The sequence below is a fragment of the Aphelocoma coerulescens genome, chromosome 2 (genome assembly GCF_041296385.1).
Source record: "Aphelocoma coerulescens isolate FSJ_1873_10779 chromosome 2, UR_Acoe_1.0, whole genome shotgun sequence".
In the NCBI taxonomy this organism is placed as follows: Eukaryota; Metazoa; Chordata; class Aves; order Passeriformes; family Corvidae; genus Aphelocoma; species Aphelocoma coerulescens.
In genome coordinates this window covers 130,219,803-130,240,776 of record NC_091015.1, presented here as the reverse complement: position 1 = coordinate 130,240,776, position 20,974 = coordinate 130,219,803, and the positions used below count along the sequence as shown (strand labels likewise).

Below are 20,974 nucleotides of genomic sequence, written 5' to 3'. Positions count from 1 at the left end.
TCAATGTTTCTATACAAAGCATTTAAATTAGAACACAATCAGTTGCTTCTTCCTTCTTATCTACCAATGATTAACAACTGGTAAAATATAAATCTGAATGGAAATATTTCCCCTTCCAAGGTTCCAGCTCATCAGTTTTGAATTGCCAAACTGAGGACATGAGCTAAGAGCCACTCTAGCAGCATTACAGTGACACACTGCCTGTCACTTACTGCCTGTTCTCCTTTTAAGTATTTGTTCCTTCATAATTATTACCTGCAGTTGGCCACTGGACTTTGAAACTACAAACTGCTTTCCATGTCTTTTGTTTCCTGCTGTATATACACTGAAATCACACGGTTTGTTATCTGTCACTAAGATTACAAGCAGCATGACTTAAAAGGAAAAACGTAGAAAAATGTCAATGAAAATAGGGAGCTCTTTACTGACTATAAAGTGTGACACATTTCTGTACCCAAAAATAGAGCAGTGGTACTTGAAATCTGATGCTGATTCAGTGGTGAATAGAAAAAAAATAGTAAAAATAAGTAAGAAAAGAGTAAACAAATATTGATATATAGTAGAAATTTCAGGCCATAAAAATATTGATAAACACTTCAGGAAAAATCAATAACCAGGTTTCACACAAATTTGTAACAATTTTTTAACTACAATAATTAGAGAAGAAACTCAAAGTCATTACTGTCTGAGACTCTGAATTTGTTGATGGTGATAAAGAGAAAAAATATTCATAAATATTTTGGGGGTTTTATGTTTGGGGAGGAGTATCATCTGCTTACATCATGTGTGGTTAAAGAATTTTGCATTTTATTAATAGCTACGTGGTACTGTGCAATATCATAACATTAAAATCTGATTTAAATGCATGCACCTAGATAGGTGCTTACCAGATTCTCACAGAACCCTGGCATTTTACAAGAATTGGCTGAACAGATCCTAAGTTTATTCTGTTTGGGGTTTTTTATTATTTTATTTTTAACAAATATAGGAAGATGTTAAAAGACCTAAATAATGTTAGCATTATGTAAATATTAAAGAAAGAAAGAGAAATGAGATAATTTAAGTAATTACTCTCTAGTTTGACAAAAGTAGCAGGAAAACTACAAAAAATATGGGACTACAGTCATAAAAACCTGATGTAGAGGACTAATGCTAGTGACAATAGTTTTTCTTGTCAAAGAAACTTATAATGAGATTACAGATTTGTTGAGGCATATGATTTACTAGTGTAAAAGATACTGATTAAAAAGGAACACCAGGGCTCATTCCAAAACGTAAAATGATAATGCAGTCTGTGTCCACATCCTGTAGATTGGCTCCTGGATACCCTGACTCAGAAAGTGGATTTACTATTTATACTAAATTGCAGCAAACAAGAGATCCAATATTTGATTCAACAGCAAAAAAAAGACTAATGTGAATCCTAAATGTGCAGATAAAAAAAGAAATAAATGAGTACATAGAGGTTAAACGAGCTACACAGCGTCCATATTTTTAATGTGGAAAATGGGAAAATGTGCAGAAAAAAGCTAAACCCAAGATATCCTGATCTTAACCCTCTAGTAAGTGTTAATGAGCTCCTTTTGTTTAGACCTCACAGAGGTGACCAGTCTAACACAGGTGAGCACATTAGAGAGAAAACACAAAGCAATAAAGGTTCTCCTGTCAAGGCAAACAAGCATAACATGAGCTAGAGGCTGAAAGTTAAAGCCAGAAAAATTCAAATTAGAATTGAATACCCATTAGTTAACACTGAAAGAGATTAACTACTGGAACGAGCTCTCAATGAAATGAATTCTTCATGTCTTGACGTCTTCAGGTCAGGCATTTCTGAAAAATGTGCTGTGGCTAAACACAAGTTATTATTTATTGATAGCCAAATAATTAACTTAATACATGAGCAATTGCATGAAATGTAATAGCTTGTGATATGGGAAGCCAGATTGCACTCTGAATGTACGATTTCATAGCTTTTCCAGAACAGGGCACATGAGCACTTTGCCAGCTATGGATGCTGGCACATTGATAAGTGAAACTTAGTAGAATGAATGATGAACTGACACTCCTTTCACCATCATTTTACAGGCTCAAATATGTTGTTATCCCCCTGCCACTTCATGCTGATCAGTGCTTCCTCTTTCTCACAAGCTTCCCAGATGAAAAGCCAACACCTGTAAGCCAACACCTGCTTGTGCTCTTCTAGTGAGAAAATGATCAGGCTCATTATTTAGCTCATTCTGTCCTTTTATTTTAAACTCTAGAAGGTATTATATCTTTTCCCTGATTCAGTACTTCCCTTTGAAACATTTAATTTGCAAGTGGTGGATTTAACGTCTTTCAGTTCCACTGACAAAGAGCCACTCCTTTTCGATAGCTATTATATGAAATTCATAATCCTTCAAGACTCTCATCTAATGTTAAAGATCTGAAATGATTACAGCTAGGTAAATACATATTTATCATCTCCTTATTGCAGATTTTCACCCTCAGCTTCCCTTCTTCTTCCTTTAATTTGCATCTGGCTGTATCTTTAGTTTTGCTTCCTTCCTAAAGGAATAAAGAACTATTTACATAGGAGTTTTGCCATGTCAGGGCCCTTGATAATCATTTGCATTCTGTGTTTCAGAGACATCCTATTTCATCCTTTAACACTCTTTTCCTTTTGGCCTGGTAACAGAAAAAAAAATCTCACTTCCCTTCTAGTCTTCTATTGTCTTCAGGAATTCACTTTACTTTTGTGCTTACTTTACTTCATCAGCAATTCCTGCTGTGTCCACCACTTTTTGTAATTTTTACACATTTTTTTTCCCAGGGCTAGATCCTTTTAGGGGAAGGAAAGGCTTCAGGAGACTACATAGATTACTCTCTAAATTTTTTAGTGTGCCCTTAAATACATTTTACTTTATAATTTCTTCAGTTCCCTTTTGATGGTAGTATTTTCAGTCCTCAAAAATGACTTCCTATTCCTTATGTTTTCTTTAAAGAACTTGAAACTATCCTGCTGTAGTTTTAGTGTCCTCTAGCTGCATGTCTAAATTCTCATGGGCAGCCATGATAGTCCTGTTTTACCCATTTGAACACAGGGGGACTACACAACAATTGTGCCCATAGGTTTGTAGCTTGTTCCCATTTTCCCCTGATCTCTTGTGGATGTAAGAGGTTTAAAACTATACTGTAGAAGAACTTCTGTACACACTTGCAGATCAATATGTTGATCTTTAAATTCCCCACCCAAACCATGCATATTGTAAAGTGAAACATGTGAAGTGTGTGCAGAGCCAATCTTCTATCCTATTACCTGGCAAAACCAGGAAGCACAAATTTACACTTACAGACCATAAAAACACACAAGGCCATGGAAACCACCCTCTGGTGTAGATGTAAGGGGAAATTGGGATTCAGCTGACATATTTTTGCAGTATTTGCAGTATATCATTTGCCAATGTCAATCTGACTTGCAAACATACAGTGGCCTTCACTGTGAATGGTTTCTTTTTGCTATGAATGCCCCCTTTCTTGGAAACGGTCTCCCTTTACCTTTCATCTTGGACTGTTTGAACTACCCAAACAAACTTTTCCTTTTTGTGACACATTATTACAGATGAAGAAAATAAAAATAGGCAAATATTATTATTATTCCAAGAATACTGGAATATTGTTCCTTTTCATGAACCAGTTCCTTTTAAAATGTGCAGAGATGTTTTCAATATTACAAATAAGCTTGTGCTTTAATGTTCAAATGCAGAAACTCTGTGCTCACACTTCTAAACCTGGAAAAGAATCAAACTTATTTGAGAGCGTAACCTGGCAAGAAATAAAGATAGAAACAAGACCACATGGGAGATGTTTGCTGGTCAACCTCATAGTCAACACAGGAAGCAAAATAGGAAGCCCTATTCAGTGGAAAAACTAGATGCTCTGGGTCCCTTCAGCTGCCTGTCCTGCTGTACGGACATTGCCTTTTCTTTCAGGACACCTTGGCAAGAACTGAGATCTGGCTTGCATAAATAGACTCTAAATTACCCCAAATGGAACGCTCTAATATTCCATTGAACAATTCCCTCCCTATCAAAATATTAAATCCTGCATGCCCTCAACTACTCTATGCTGGCAGCAGTGTAATAAAGAAAAATGTGGATAATAAGGAAATATGATCCTCTCAGAGTCTGAATTTCTCACCCCTCACACAGAGGAAATAACTGTCAGTTCTGTGTCTGCAAAGAGTCATGCAGGTGGGAATGTATAGTCTAAAATAATTAGAATGTAATTCTGCCTTTTTTTTTCCCTATAGATTTCTTAGTAGCCTGTACAGCTCTCTGCATTGGACTCCCTTTTCAGAGTGGTGAAAGCAGTAAGTAAAGTTGTGAACATGTAACCTCTTAAAAAAATATTGCTAGTCATTAATAACAATTTACACATACAAATTTTACAGCGTTTGGATGGAGAATTTTGGTTCAGGCCCAGTTTTCCCAGTATACACTTTTAAAGATGTTTGGGGAAGATATATTATCTTCTGAAAAAAAAAAAAATCATGTAGAACAAATAAGTATATCTAGATATAGAAAACAGAAGAATAGTTGCTTGGAATCTCATCAGGATTAAGTATTTTACCAACCATGTTTCAAAATGCCATTTCTTGTTTGACAAAAGGAATGTCAGAGACTACATTGCTTCTGAACTACTGTTGTGTGAGTTCAAAGAGGAACTGTTAAGCCCCAGATCTGTGCCTGAGCTTTTTATTCCTGGTACTATAAAAGGGTGTGATCATTAATCCCAGTTAAACAAGAAGTCAGCATGTTCCACAGAATCAAAGGCCGAACTGGGATTCAGGAGAGAGGTGTCCTGTTCCTGCTTCTGTTGATGAGGTGTTATATCACTTATGAAGGTCATGCTGGCTGAGCTTCTCCTACTTTTAGCCCAACAATTTGATATTAGCTTGGGGCCCATAACTATACCTATCCATAGCTTTTTCAGTGTGTTGAGCCAATGTAGCAAACATCATGAGCAATACATTTTTACAGAATAGAGCATTTATATGTATTATACTTATACATTTAACACCTTTTCATAGTAAATTCAACTATTGGGAGCTTCTACACAAACTTACATAATTTTACATTAGCCTACATCATTAAAGGAGATCAAATCCCACTGATCTTGAACAAATGTTAGATCATGCTACTATCTCCATGTGATTGTTTCAACCCTTTTACTTGAAGCTGAGTCCATAAATGAGGGAGTTGGTTTGTGCAGAGATTGGTAAGGTCAATATCCGCATTTGTAATTGGAGTTTAATGTGAGGGCTCAGTCCCATGCTCCATTTCCTGGTGGAGAAGCAAACTCCTACGTTACTTACACACTTCACCATCAAAGGAGTCCCCAGAATCTTCAGTGGAATCTAATCTGTTGATTAGATCATGCAGTGCCTGGCAGATGCTAAGGAAGAAACAGGATATTTGCACAAAAACTACGCAGCAGACATATGGGAATAAAGAAATGTCAACTATTCAGTAATGCTTTACCTGCTATGCCTAATTTTCCTGATGGATATGGAAAGAATCGAAAGGTTAAAAGGAAGGGCAACAAAAATATGGCAAAGCCATGAAAAGTATTAATTGCGAGACAAGAACTCACAGGTCTGATAATGTTGCCCCTCATAAGCATGAAACTCTAGAACAGAAAGGACTTAATAGAGAGCATGAATGAATGAAATACTGTATTTCAAGAACTGAGGGAATGAACCCAGCCTCCTAGGGCTGTTTGGTTCGTTTCCAAAATATGAGACTCCTTTTGAAGAAGAAAATGAATTTCCAGCCAGATGGACCAGAATTGGTGATGATTTAGGGTAATGTATGGTTTTTCCCCCATGTGGTTGAACAACGATTCAAATGAATCTACATTAATAGAAGCAGCAGGTGTGTCTTTTAGAAGTGAGTAGATGATAAAACTTAACAACTTAATAAAGCCAGTTGGCTATGGGAGATGTGTACGCATATACAACATGACACCTCATGTGACTAAAATGCACGTTAAAAATATCTGAGCTTCCTGTTTGTACTGATGTCAGGTGCTCAATATATGAAAAATGCCTGTTAGGGATTTTTTTCCTTGATAAACTGCACCATGTTTTAATTTGGGTAGCATGATACTGCAGAAGGAAACCTGTGTTTCCTCTCTGCTCTTGAAAAAACCCAACCCAGTAAAGTCTTACTTCTTTTGCCCTATTTTCTTTTCACCTTGCATGCAGCTCATGAACCAATACTCTCTTGCTTCATTAATGAAGTTTCATCTCAGTCCTTCTTTTTTCATCTCACATTCACACTGATGATAATTTCTGCTCCCCTGCCAGTGCTGCACAGGAAACACAGGTACTGCTGCTGAGCTGGGGATCACTGAAGCACAATGAGCTCCACACCTAGATCAAACCTTGTGGATCAACAGCACAGGATCAAGATTTTATCCTCTTGGGATGCCAGAATTCAGGGAGGTCTGGTCACTGTATTTAAGTGGACTAGGATGGTAAGCAAAGGGTACTTCTTACCATTATAGCAGTGCTATTTGACTGCCTCTTTTACCTTCTCTGATTCTGTCAGGGATTGCAGACTGTCAGTACTACATTCCCATTTCCCTTCCTGTCACTGATGCAAGTTTTTGGGCCAGTGCCTAGAAGAGATCTCTATAACAGAGGTCCCTTCTGTCCTTTTTTCCCTTGACAGAATGAATATTCTCTAGTTCCATACATGGCTGCTTTCAAAGGAGAATGAAGAGTCCTTTCATAACCTTGCACTGAGGCATCTTCATGTTGGGGAGAGAATTTCCTCAAACCCTCCATTTTGTATAATTTGCAGTAGGAATTGATGCCACACTTCTTCCTTTAGGACAGAAGGGACAGAACTGGGCTCCCTTCCTTATTCAGTGGCTTCCTTATCCTCACTGAGGGTCTCCGTTCCTCTATAGAAGGGGCACAGTGCTCAGTGGTGAGGAGTAAACAGAATCACAGAATCTTTGATGTTGGAAGGGACTTCTGGAGATCATCCTGTCCAAATCACCTGCTCAAGCAGCGCTGCCCAGAACAAGGACCATGTTCAGATGAATACCCTCATGGATGGAGACTCCGCAACCTCCTGGGGCAACCTGTGCAGGGTTTAGTCGTTCTCACAGTGAAACGTGTTTCCTGATGTTCAAAAGGAACCTCCCATGTTTCAATTTGTGCCCATCACCACTGGTCTTGTTACTGGACCCCACTGAAACGAGCCTGGCTCCACCCTCTTTGCATCTTCCCTTCGGGTATTTGTACACATCTGTGAGATCACATTGAGCCTGCTCTTCTCTAAGCTGAACAGTCCCAGCTCTCTCAGCCTTTCCTCATAGGAGAGATGGTCCAGCACCTTAACCATGGTCGTGACCATTTGTTGGACTCTCTTCAGTACGTCCATGTCTCTCTTGTACTGAAGGAACCCAGATCTGAACCCAGCACCCCAGGTGTGCCCACACCAGAGCTGAGCAGAGGGGCACGATCACGTCTCTCGACTTGTTGGCGTTGCTTTGCCTAATGCAGCCCAAGGTATCGTTCACCTTTGCGGCAAGGGCACACTGCTGGCTCATGTCTGACCTGATGCCCACCACGACCCACAGTGGGTGCCACCCACCCAATGCCCAACTGCATTTCCAGACAGGTAGTCCCCCTCCTGTCCCGACGCCTGGGTCGTTCCTCCCCAGTGGCCGGGCTCTGCCCTTCCCCTTGTTGAAGTTGCTCTCCCTGGGTGTCCCCGAGTGCACAGAGCGCCTGTGCCCAGCTGGAGGGGCAGCAGGAGCTGTGGAGACACACACCCACCCACCGGGGCTAGGGAAGCAGCCTGCGGAGGACGCCGAGGAAGCCGCCGGGAGGGTCAGGGAGCAGCGTCCCGCCGGGCACGCCCGCTGCCACCTCACCTCTCGCTCGCCGCGCCGCCCCGCATCGCGCACACCGCTGGGACAGCGACGGGCTCCCGGTGTTACCCGGCGGCCGCCCCCGGCCCTGCCCCTGCCCCGGCGCTCGCCGACACCCGCGGGCGGGGGCGGAGGGCGGGGGGAGGTCCAGGCGCGGAGCCGAGCGCCGCCAGCCCGCCTCGCCCCGCACACGCTCGCACACCGCACACCCCGCCCGGCCGCTCCCGGGGCGCCCGCCCATGGCTGACAGGAGCCTGATCGAGGGCGCCGAGCCCCTGCCGCGCCGGGAGGAGGCTCCGGAGTGGGGCTACGAGGAAGGTGAGGAGCGGGCGGCGGCTCCGCCGGGGAGAAACTTTGTCCGCGGCCCGGGGAGGGGGAGGCGGTGCGGGGATTTCGGTGGCGGAGCGCAGCGGGGTTCGGTCCCCGGCCGTCCCGCAGCGGGCAGCAGGTCCGTCCCCGCCGGCGGGAGGGCAGCGCGGGGCGGCGGCCGCGGAGCAGCCGGGTCCGGCGGGGCAGCCCCTTCCCTGCCGGGGGCAGCCCCTTCCCTGCCGGGGGCAGCGGCCGGACGGGGTCTGTCTGACCCGCCGCGCCTGCTGCCGGGTGCCCCCGTAACCACTTTTCCCTTGTGCTTCAGGAGTGGAGTGGGGGCTGATTTTCCCCGATGCTAACGGGGAGTACCAGTCGCCCATTAACTTGAACTCGAGAGAAGCTAAATATGACCCCTCGCTCCTGGAAGTGCGTTTGTCACCGAACTACGTGGTGTGTCGTGACTGTGAAGTGATCAACGACGGGCATTCGATTCAGATTGCCCTGAAGTCAAAATCAGGTATGCCGAAACACGGCCTTGGTTTTCCCGGCTAAAGCTTGTGTTGCCTGAAGACTCACTGTACTTATGTCCTGGAGTGTAGGAAAAGCAGATTTTCCCAGCAGCGAACAGTTGTGCCCATTCAGCATGGACTATGCCCGGTGAGAGTGTTGCTGTTGACTTTGGTAGGAAGAGGAGCAAGTGTTGCAATGGGAGTTGCAGATTTTGATGCCAGACTGGATGGTCAGTCAGATTGCTTTGAAGCATGCCCAGAATTTCCTCTTGTGATGGTGGGATCCAATTCACTGGCATTAGCAGCTGTCTGCATTCAGAAGCAGTACAGACTATTGCTAAGACAGTGGAGTGCCAAACTGTTCTGTACAGCTGACAAGATTTGTTCATGGTTCAAAGACCATGTAAGTCAAAAGTGCTTTTTCCCCTTAATTTGAGTGGGTTCTGAATACTAAATACGGAATTGGACAGCTTAAGATAGATACACCAGTTAAACATGCTCACAATATTGATGAGGACCAAGTAGAAGGCAGTCCTCATTTCTTAAACAATGACATTTTTGGTGTCCCTCATCAAATATGATTTAGAAACAAATAATAAACAATTCCAATATAAGTGAAATTGCAATATCTTACTCAGACCTTTCATCTGGGTAAAATATTCTATATGAAGGAGACAAGAAAGTAGGGAGAAAAAAGTCCATTTTGCTTTCCAGCACTGCAGTAGTTCTTACCACGTGTTTGGAAGAACCTCCACGTTATTTCAACCAGTCTTAGCTAGTAACAGCCCTTTGGGGGCATTTAAACAGCTGAACATTGTCAAACCATGAGACATTCCAACTTTTGTTTCCTTCTGAGAACTCAGTAGTACTGGGAACTACAGCTGTGCTAAGTGAGGGAGTCAGTTCAGTTTTACAGAGTTTTTTAGAAAGGAAGGGTTTGTTATTTTAATATTGATGCTTTCCTTTATAATTTCCTTTTGATGATAATTTCCCTGTATTTTTCAACACAGAACATTTCTTTCCACGTAATTTCGCAGATTTGCAATAAAAGAGAAATGTTGTACTTCCAGTCAGTTTTACTGCCTTCAGAAGCAGGGCTCTTTCCCAAGGATAAGGTTCTCCCTGCAGGATCAGGAATTCTTGAATTCTCCTGTGGAGGAAGTGAGAGTGACCACAAATGACCTCATCACTTGCATGCCAAAATGCAACTCCTTCCATCCTACCTTTCCCAAGGGCAGTTAGTAGCGATAATTAATGAGATGGGACCAACACACCTAAATGCCTTTGCAAAACCATTAAGAGAATTAGAAAAAATGAAAGACTTCTTTTTATACTTGAATGCAGTGTGATGCCAGACAGATGAGTCTTAAATGATAAGAAAATGTGAAATAGAGAAAAAGTTTATGACTGAAGTATGGAATTATGATTTAGGAAATCTTGGTTTAGTTTCAGCTTATCCTTAGATTTCATGTTATGTAATTTCCCATTCTCTATTTGTAAACTGGGAATAATTTGAGAGGGAAAAGACAACATTTCTTAAACCTACCAAGACGAGAAAAGAGTTAATAAACTGTGTTTTAACCTGGCCTAGTATTCTGGCCATTTTTCATGGATTGCAGAAACTCCTGCAGTTTCTTTTCCTCACAGGGGATCTCTGATGACAAATCCGTTTAGCCACATTATTTTGATGAGAAGTATTGAGCACTGAATGCTTTTGAAACTCTGTCCAATTAATGTACAAGAGATCCTCATCTACTGTAATGTTTAGAGTCAAAGAAAAAGTTCTTTATGGAAAAAAGTAAACTGATTAAAATACATATTAAAAATAAATTTGTCATTACTGTGATTGATTTTATCCTTTAAGACACACAGTCCATATGGAATTCCCAAATCCTTCTCATTATTTAATTGCAAACATTTTCACAGCTGCTTTCATTTTGATGATGGAATATGTGTTGTGCATTAGGTGGAAGAACCATGACCAGCTATGAAATAATTTTATCATGGGATCAAGTATCCTGACTGAAGCCTTGGAAATAAACTCTTTGAAGTTCTTGGAGATCCAGAACTACATCATATAGAGAACATTTGTTTTCGTTACAGTTTTTCTCAGAGCAATATTTTAAAACAGAGAAAATGCTCAATTTTCCTAATTGAGATGATGATGATTTATATTATCCTAATTGAGCCCTAATTGAGTATCATGAATTCTTTTCATTTGTCCAGATTTCTTAAATAGTTCCATTGGTTGTTTCCCTGAGTGTTCACCAGATTTGTAGATTTCCCCTCTAGGGGATATAAGTATAGATAGAATATAGATAAGGTTAAGAAGCAAATCTGAGTCTATAACTACATTTAGGACATTTCATTTTAGAAACTCTAATGGCTGTTAGATTAGTTATGAAGAATTATTAAAAGTTTGGAATATTTGACTTTTTTTTCCCTCCAACGTAATTGTTTATGAAAACCATAATTGATCTGTTTTCTTTCAGTTTTTTTATAGTTCCATACCTTTGGTTTTATGTTTGTACAGTTGTAATATGGTTCAATTGCTAACTTATGTTTTAGTATTACACTACGTCTTGTGCTCCAAACTCAGGCTGTATAGTTTGTGTGTCAAAATAGCTATATATTATGGAACTAAATCCCTAAGGCTCTATTTCATGCAGTTAAATAATCCTTATCAATTATCAGAGATTGTAAAAGATTAATTCCAAGTCTATGAAATGTAATTTGGAATTTAATGGATTCTGGGGAAGACTGTAAATGCCCTTAAATAAAACTCAGCCCTGCCTAGAAGCCTGTATTCAATGATTTTAGTGGGAAGTTACCTCCAGCTTGTGGTGTAATATTTGATCTAAAGCAAATTCAGAAATCCCTGGGCAAAATGTTTCTGTTGATTAATTCCATAGCAGATTGGGCCTCACAACTGCTTGCTTTTACTACTTATGCTGTAAGTCTTTATTAATGCAAAAGTACTGAGCTGCTATATAAAATTTTTTGTGCGTATGTTGCGATTGTGGACAGATGCTTTTAAGAAATTCCAGATGTTTAAAAAACTGGAGTAAGGAAAGGCCTTGGCTGCCTAGAAGCTGTTTTTAAGTAAATGAAGCATGTTTTTTTGCTCCACTGAATAGGTTTGATTATATTTCGGTATGGAGGCATTCTGTATCTCAGAAGCCTGACAGGTGGTATATGACTGAACGCCTTTACCTAGCAAAATATTTGCAATCAAAAGTTTTCTATCTATTTCTGTGACCCATAGTAAATATAGGTGATGGAGAGTAAGCATTTGGACAGCTTGGAGGTAACTTCCCAGCTCAATTCAGAACCCCTGCCATCTGTTTAGAGCACACAGTTAATGTCTTGATAAGACCAATAAACATTCCCTCTTCTGACTGGTAAAGGCATAATTTTTTTGTTTGGTGTTCTGCCTCATAAAACAAAGAGTTCAATATGACAGCATTTTTACTGTTTTTCATAACTGCCTCAGTTCATGTTCTGTACCTGCAAGGTTCTTCAGAAGTAATGATGACAAGTCTGTCAACTTAACTCTTCTCCTCTCTGGTACCACTAATAATGTAGAAGACTGCCACAATCTCTTTGTTGTATTTGGAGAATATACTCAGTGGCTTGTCTGCTTTGAAAGACAAGTTCTTTATCACTTATCTTCTTTCCCAGTGTTAATAGGGGGGCCATTACCTCGGGGACACGAGTTTGAACTACATGATGTTCGATTTCATTGGGGGAGAGAAAACCAGCGTGGCTCTGAACACACGGTTAATTTTAAGGCCTTTCCCATGGAGGTAAGAGTGCACTGCACTGTATAACACCCATGAAATGCAAAAGATTTTATTTCATAGCCTGAATTCTTGGTAACCCAAAAGCAATTTCCTTTTAGCTCAGCATGCTTTCTGTTTCAACCGCAAAGCTATCTTCCTGAGGTGTGCTTTAATGCAGGTAAATTAGGATATGCATCTGGAATAGAATGCCTCCAGCACTCATCACATTGTATGATTAATTGGTCGTAAAGTTAACTTGCAGAATTATTAACTTCTTATTAGTGTTCTAACAAGATCTGCCATTTCAACACTTCCTATGTCACCTTGACTAATAGCTATAGATGGGGAGAACTAGCCACTGGAAATATTTCCAAGGTGAGTAATAACAATTTAGGTCAATTTGGAGTAAGTGTAGAGCAATTTGTTCATGAAACAGCTTTACACACTTGAAAATTGAAGATTATGTGATAGTCCTGTGTATGTTCTGCAATATCTCGAAGAAGCACAAGATTTTGAAATAAAAGCTAAGTGATAATACAGTCTTAAAAAATTCAGCTGCTCATGGGGTTCGTGTCATAGGCAACACAATATGCTTGGTCCTATTTCTCCTGCCCTCCAGCAGCAGTTTGTCATATTACTTCACTTCCCACTGTCCCATTGCTTACACCTGTCAAGGAATGGCTTGGAGTATCCCTTAGGTCCTGGGCTGCAAGACTAGTTTTAGCAGATAACATCCCTGATGTTTGATGACTTCAGCTTTGCATCTTTTATTTCGTTTGTTGTGCACTATTTGTTGTAAAGAAAGTCAAGATTTTTCAGAGTTCTTTAAGTTATTTTTGCCTTATTTATCTATCATAATCCCTCATGAATCTGAAACTGTTTCTTTTTTTCACTGTGCTCAGTGCTTGGAAATTTATTATTGTAGTGTTCGTGAGTGCCTGACTACTGGAATATAACTGTCTTATGGAAAATAATACAAAGATATTAAAGAACATTAAAGCAACTACTGCAGAACTAAGTGTAAAAATCTTGTGACCTTACATCATCAATCTAATTCTTAGGGATGTTCAAACAGTTTCTTTCAGAGTTGTGGGTCAAATTCTGGTCTCTGTTATTTGCTATTTTGTGCTGGTCCATCACAACTCCCCATATATTTACTCATAGGGGGTTTTCAGGTTGAATTGAGTCAGATCATAGAATCATTTAGATTGGAAAAAACTTTTAAGGTCAAAAAGTACAACCGGAAACCTAATACTGCCACAGTCCTCCCCTAAACCATCTCCCTAAGTGCCACATCTATGTGTAGATCCCCTCTGCATGTTGATTCTAGGCAGGTCCTGGAAACGCAGAATTGCTTGAATGGGTAAGACTTATCAACTGAAGGGAAGACAAGGGAATGACTTCTGCATCCTGGTTACCTGGCATAATATATACAATATGATTTATATGGGCAATAAGGCCTTCAGGATACTGCAGTGCTCCCCTGAGGCTGGAAGTAGCCAGTTCATTATGAAACAGCTCTGCTTAGTGCTTTTCTTCGAGGCTGATCTGGCATGTGGTGGTCGGGAAATATTGAGATGAACTATGCTGAGCACTGTACTTGGGAGTCTATCAGGGTTTCCTGTCTCTTTGTTTATTAAGGGTTGCTTGAAACAGCCTTGGTGCTATTTGGGAACAGTCTATTGAAAATCTGCAGAAAACCTAGAATTATCTACTCCAGATCAGTCCAGAGAAAAATATGCTTGACCCAGAGATACAAAACAACAAACTTAATAAGTCATGAAGGGATTTCATCCTTCACCTACTTTAAAAGCAGTACAACAGCTGCACAAACAGAAGTCTGGCACAGTTGAAGAACATCACCTGGAGGTGAGCAAGCCAGTGTTTTTCTGTTTCCTGCATCTAAGCAGCTTTCAACTAAACTCTAATTTCCAAGAAATAATTACTGATGCAAAAATTCTCTAGCAGAAAAAAACTGATTCATAATGCACTTTAAGTACAGTGTGAATGCTTCATTTTGTAAACAGAAAAATTCTTATGGCAGAAAATGGCCAGTTCATCATCTTCTGCCCCAAGCTGCAAGAAAGTGGAGAGCACTTTGTTTGACAGATAAACTGCATTTCCTTCTGCTGCATGCACAAAGAGCTGTTATATTAATTCCTTCTCAAATTGTCCAGATCAAATATTATACTTGAGCAATAATAAAATGGGTGCTTGTGGCCACTGTGAATGTTTATGTAGTACACCTGAGACTCCAGAATGGAAACTTTACTGTTTCCATTCCAGGCATAGTCTTTTTTTTTTTTTTTTGTACAATGGCTTTGATCAACAGACCAGGAAATCTTATTCTCTTAGCTTTTGACATTGGCATTTGTTGGAAACATTCTGAATGTATCTTTGCCTTGATTTTCACTGGGTTTCACAGATTCACAGAATATCCTCATTTGGAAGGGACTCACATCACTCAATGAAGGGATTATCAAGTCCAGCTCTTAAGTAAATGACCCATATGAGGATTGATCCCACAATCTTGGTACTATAAGTACCATACTCTAATCAGCCGAGCTAAGTTTTTTGGTTACTGAACACAAACAGCAATTGATGCCTATTTTGGCTACATCCAAGCAATCTGGTGTAGTTTAGGCTTTTGTACAAAATAAGCTGGCATTTGTTTGTGAACCAGTGCATGCCTAGAAATATGTTGAGCCCCAAGTGCATATGTCTGGGTCTTTTTCAAGTGTAATAAATCTAGCAGGACATTTTCCTAAGGAGCTAGAAATTATTTCCATGGCAAATGATAAGGGTTCTCCTCTCTTTATGAGAGGAAAACAAGGGGATAAGCAGTTATATGAAAATGGAAGTACTCGGTTTAAGTCAGTACATTAACAACACAACAGCTTGGCCTAGATTATACACTCTGCTATGCAAAGCCTTAGCAGTCCTACAGAAATCAGTTTTTAGTTTGAAGAGATCTGAGATGACTAAGACTAATTATTGACTGGAGCAGCAGTCTGTTTTTTTAGGGCTGAGGACCCTACATCTTTATTTTATTACACTGGACAAAATAGTTGTGTAACAGCTTCAGATTATCAGTGTAATGGCCTTTGTAAAAGATGGCTTTGAAAAAGAGTGTAATTTTTCAAAGTTTGGAAGACCAATCTTCATTACTTCCTTACTTTCTTTATCTTTGGTACCATAACTTCTTTTATAGATGTTAGGCAATATCCTGTATTAGTTGGGTAATATCCCATGTTTCTTAGTGCAAAAATCCATTACTTCTTACTACACAGCTAGGGCCTTTGCATGTAGTTAGGATATATAGGTTGATGGGGAATTTGCTTAGACTACAAAGCTTGTGTAACCTCTGGAACAGCTTCTTGAACTAACACATATTTTTGAAAAATGTTGTTCATGTGGCTTGGAGGCTGAGTTGCTTTTAATTTTTATATGAGGTTCAGCAAAGATGTGCTTTCCACCTTCCTTGACTGAAGACACCAAAATGTAGACAGTGATATGCCAGTGTTTTCATTTTCACTGAAAATTCAGTGTTTGCAGTAAGTCAGGAAAGCAGGACAAAACAATAAATAGTTGTCAAAAGTAAATACTGTAACATCTCTTTTTAAACCAAGGAAAAGCAGAGTGCTGTACGTACCAATACTCCTCTCTCTTTCCCATGGAAACAAGAGCATGAAGGCCATTCTTGCCCTTTGGCCAGAAATTGGAAGGAAACATTTGTGTGACTTTCTCCAGAAATCGTTCTCACCGAGTACTTCTACTGCATGTAAAACAGTGCTACTTTGCCTTTTGGCCAAAGTAATGTTGACCACGACATATGCTAAATGTTTAGTAATGATCTTAACATTGAGAGACTGTTTCTGCCAGCAAATGGAACAGGGTACCAAATATCTCTGCTTTACAGTACAAATTTCCACAGAGCAGTGAAATCCACATTTATACATGTGATTTACCTGAAGCTGATTTAGGTGTAGGATAGAGAGGAAACCATTTGGCATCTTTATTCTTCTCCTTGATGCAAAGGGTATGGGTTGGAGAAGAAGGAAAAGCAAATGAAGAACTAATGAAACTGACTCTTTCCCTTACCTCTTTCCCTTATATAACAGGGAGATAGAGGAGAACAGGAATTGCAAATTGCTGCTATTTATTTTTATTGTTAACAAACTGAAATGGGAGCAAAAATGAGTTCCCATTGTATCTGATCTCTGTATAAACACAGCATATTATAGTGCTGGGCTGAATGAAAAGTCAAAAAAGAAATGAAAGCCAGCAGGAGAAAGTAAAACACATGATAACATCAATACTGGTTTATGGCAAAAAAATGTTTTCACTACTTCTGAAATGAAGGGAAACAGGGAGAAATATGCCTTAAAGTTGTCTCTTCCTCTTAGTTACTCAAGTGGTGATGTGACCAAAGGCACAAACTGACCACAATGGCACAGTTTTTTCCAGGCCGCTGCTCTGAAATAAAACTGTATCAGGGAAAATAAAAAGGTTCCTTTCACCACTTGCAATATAACCAGGAGGATAATTCTCTGTAATCCATCCTCTTTAAAATGTAGGATTACATTAGCTGTGAACCATGTGAAAGCTCTCAGTAGAAGTGGGCTGGCAGAAAATAATTTAAAAAATATTTCCAAGATGTCCAGGAAGATTAAAAACTATTATTGTCTGTCCTACATTTTTTGAGTAGAACAGAAGAAAATCTAGTTGCTGGAAGGACCAGAATCAGTTCTGGACAGGAATAAAAGCTGTTCCTTTCTGTTGCATAACGAAGAGCAGACTAATTAATTCAGTAGACTCTTTCAGAGTAACTGAAATACCTGCTGCAATGAAGGTAACATTATGCAAAACACATATGCTACCCTCTATTTGATTTAAACCATGAAGTGTTCCTTTCTTAACGAGCAGTGGTGCCTAAAGTACTCATCTAACAGAGTTAAAGCTTTAGGGCTTCCGGTTAGGCTGTTAACATTGCACTTACCTACTAAAGTCTTTACAGTCTTCAGCGTGAGGTTTTCTCTGTGCCTTGCTCTGAAATCAGATATCTGCAGACAGTACACCCCTTTTCTGGCATTTCTTGAGGGAAGGTTTCATGCTTTCAACACAGAAATTTATTTTTTTTGCCAACTTTTAATATTCTTTTCCAATGCTGTTTAACCTTGCCATCTCTTTTAATCATTTTCTTATTACCTTATCTGGGCTAAAAAATGAACCCAAGTATTTGTAACTGTAATGGAAGGCCTGGGAAACAGTGGGCTTGCCAGCGTGTCTCTCCCTCTTTATTCAGAGACCTACAAGCTGCAGAAAGACTGGGTAGGTGTGAATGGCAAGCAGAATTTAAACTGTGATGACAGCAGTTTCTTTAATAGGACTATGATCCAAGTAATAAACTCTAAAAGATAAACAAAGGAGTAAATCCTGTTGCTTTAGTTGGTTGCAATGATTGCCTGCTTGTGGAAAAAAAAAAATTAATTCCACTCATGTTGGCAGCACAAGACCTTTGAATGAAGAATATCTTGCCTAGGCACTCGTGAATTTAACAGGAGGCAAAAAGAACAGATTCCAGAAGAGTTTACGTAGCATCATGCTGAGGTCTGGAACTCTGCTCAGAAGCTGTCCAAGTTTTCTGGCGGAAAATTAACTTGTTACTAATCGTCTTGGATGATCTTCTAAATTTTGGAATCATTGCAGGTGAACACTCTTAGCTGTGATTAAACACAGTGTGCCTTTTAAGGAAATGATGACATTTGTGTAATAGCGATATCCTTGACAGGTTATGAATAAGAGTAATAATTGTTTAAAGTAGATATTTTCATTGGACAGTATCTAATTTTTGAGGACAGAATTGTGGAAAAACACAGGAAAATATGCCAAACAGATGTTTCCAGTTTTGTTTTCTAAATCTCAGTGATTTCTACAAAAGCAATTTTTTGCATGTTGTGTAGATGCCATTGAGGAACATAACAATAATACTTAGCCTTACACAGCACTTCATGGACAAAATTTGTCTTAGCACCAGTTCCAGGACTGTCAGTGAATTGTGTTATGTGGGATCCTAGCCCCAAATGTGCATGTGTTTAAGTATTTTTCTGGATTGTTCTATGTACCATACACTCTGTAATCCTCTAATTGATGTGACTTCTGTTGGGATTTTTTGTGCTGGGACAAAACTGTGAGATCTTTATCTCCTCCCTATATACAGGGAAACATGAAACCAGCAATGAGATAAAGAAAAAATCACCATCATTGTAAAAGCACACATGATAAGCTTATGACTCCTAAGATTGCTAGTGCTTTAAGTTCTTTCAGTGTTATATTTTTATTGTTGTTGAAGGTTAATTTGACCTAAGGAGGCACATGCAGTCTCTGGAGTATACTTTTTTTTGGGGTAATTTGCCATTATGAGCTTTGATTTGCCCTTGTTTTGCGCACTCACATACAGTTTTAATTTTCAGGGATGCACCTATGTGCTTTCTATTGTGAATTCTTGAAAGTAGGTGCAAAAATGGGCTGATGTAGTAGCACAAACATGGTTTTATCTTGTCTAACACCTGAAAAAAATTTAAGTTAAGCCCTGTGGAAAAAGGTACACTTCTTTAGAGGTAGCAAATGTGATTTCCCTTCTGTGTAAAATCTACAATATATTTATTGGATTGTGGAAGATATACAAGCTGACAGACACCAGGTCAAAGAAGAGTGGTGTCAACAGTGTGTACTGAAGCCTCTTTATCTTTGTGTCTGTTTTTTAAGAGTGATTTGAGTTTTGTGTGGAGAAGCTTTGTGGCCCATGTGCACCTAAACCACTTTTGAGGTGGTAGTTGCAACTGTCTGTGGTTTGTAACTTCTACCAGGATGGAGAATTTCAGTATTCATTGAAGAAATAAAGAGTTCAAACTCAAAATGACTGAGCAGAATAGGACAAACTAATAGGAAAAAATTTGTAAGTGAAGAAAAGTTGGGTGAGGAAGAGAGAATGTGAAGAAAATGAGGAGCGACTGAAGAGATCAACCCTTCTCTGGGTTCTCTGTTCCACCTAATCTCAGTTTATTGCTTTAATTATTCCAGAAGCTCAAGCAGTTGTGTTCTGCCTGTAATAGAGGTTTTGCATCAAATTTTCTTGCAGCCCTACTGGGCTAAGATAAGATGTACAGTTGCAGCCTGTTTGGTGGCACTGCATCCTTGTGGAGACAGGTGTGTAACCTTGGACAGAAGAGCTCTTAGCATACCCTGTCTGTGGTAGCAACAATATAGGCTCTGGCACTTTTTAAAAATATGTGATTCTTTTCCATTCCTTGAGCAGATTTGCAGCTTTGCCTTCTCCTTACTCTACTTTCTTACACAATTGTCTTGCTGACAGTGCCTGTATATGTGGATATAGAGGATGCTATCAGACAACCCTTACAGAAAACTGTCCCCAACTCTGGCTGCTTATGTAGCTTATTTCTGCTGTGAGAGAAGACCTTGTGTAGTCTATTAGAAGAGGGGAGTTCAGCAGAAGATTTAAACCTGTTTTGGAGCTCAACAAGTTTTCTGCTCAAGTCTTTGCCACTTTTCTTGGCTGTGTGCCCTTGCTGTGATTTGCTACAGCTGTACATAATTTTCTAACTTCTTCCATGATCCTTGCTGGCACTCTGCATGTATTTTGCTTCAGTTTCCTGCTGTCTTGGTTTTCCTATTTGGTTTTGTTTGGCACTTTGCCCTAACCACTAGGCCTAGCTGTTTTGCTATCTAAAACTTATCACTTGTTGAAGAAGGGGAAAGGAGAGTCCTTATTTTGTTGTTTTCCATGCTGCATGCTTGGGTCAGGACCAGTTCCTAGACTGGCCCCAATGTATAAGTAAATACTCTAAAAAACAGAAGTAATAGCTTTCTGATGCTAACCCCAAATTTTGTGTTATTTGTGCTAATGGTGCACTCATGGCCCTCAAGAGGTAAGGGATGAAACTTGTAGGTCATCTAAGAGCTGAAAACCTTGGGAGGCTTCCACAAGTATTTGCTGTTATGCCTGAGTGCATCACAAGCACAAATAATGTAATCCTTAAAACATCAGTGCAAGGGAGATGAGTTCTGCTATTGCCAAGGAACTGGTTGAAAACAAGTTCAAAGGGATTAAATTGTTTGGCCATGGTCACACATGAGGTAGAACTGACTCATGATTCCTAGATGCTCAAATTCTAATAAGACTTTCAGACACTGTAGTGTTGGAATACCTAACTTGGGTTGTAAATCTGGGTTCAGTAATTTAACCACAGGGCTATGTGATGCCCTAGTCCATAGACCACAGTGTTGTCAATGAGATACTGATCATTCCTGCCTTTTTACTGTTCCATCATTAAGCCATGTAATGAACCGAACTGGGGAACAGCTAAAGTTTAGCAAAGTTTGTGGAGTACGTGGAACTATGGAAGAGGAGAAAAGTATAGCACA

The 20,974-nt window shown here is 39.8% G+C and overlaps 1 protein-coding gene across 1 annotated transcript in view; it reads left to right on the top strand.

Annotated features, from left to right (window-relative positions):
• The first annotated feature begins 7,935 nt into the window (after nucleotides 1-7,935).
• CA8 (carbonic anhydrase 8) overlaps nucleotides 7,936-20,974 on the top strand; it is a 45,635-nt gene continuing 32,596 nt past the window's right edge. Inside the window, exons 1-3 of the mRNA XM_069004809.1 lie at nucleotides 7,936-8,247; nucleotides 8,564-8,755; nucleotides 12,429-12,553. Of these exons, the coding sequence (XP_068860910.1) occupies nucleotides 8,169-8,247; nucleotides 8,564-8,755; nucleotides 12,429-12,553 (396 nt within the window). The 5' untranslated portion in view covers nucleotides 7,936-8,168. The remainder of the gene's footprint in view (nucleotides 8,248-8,563; nucleotides 8,756-12,428; nucleotides 12,554-20,974) is intronic.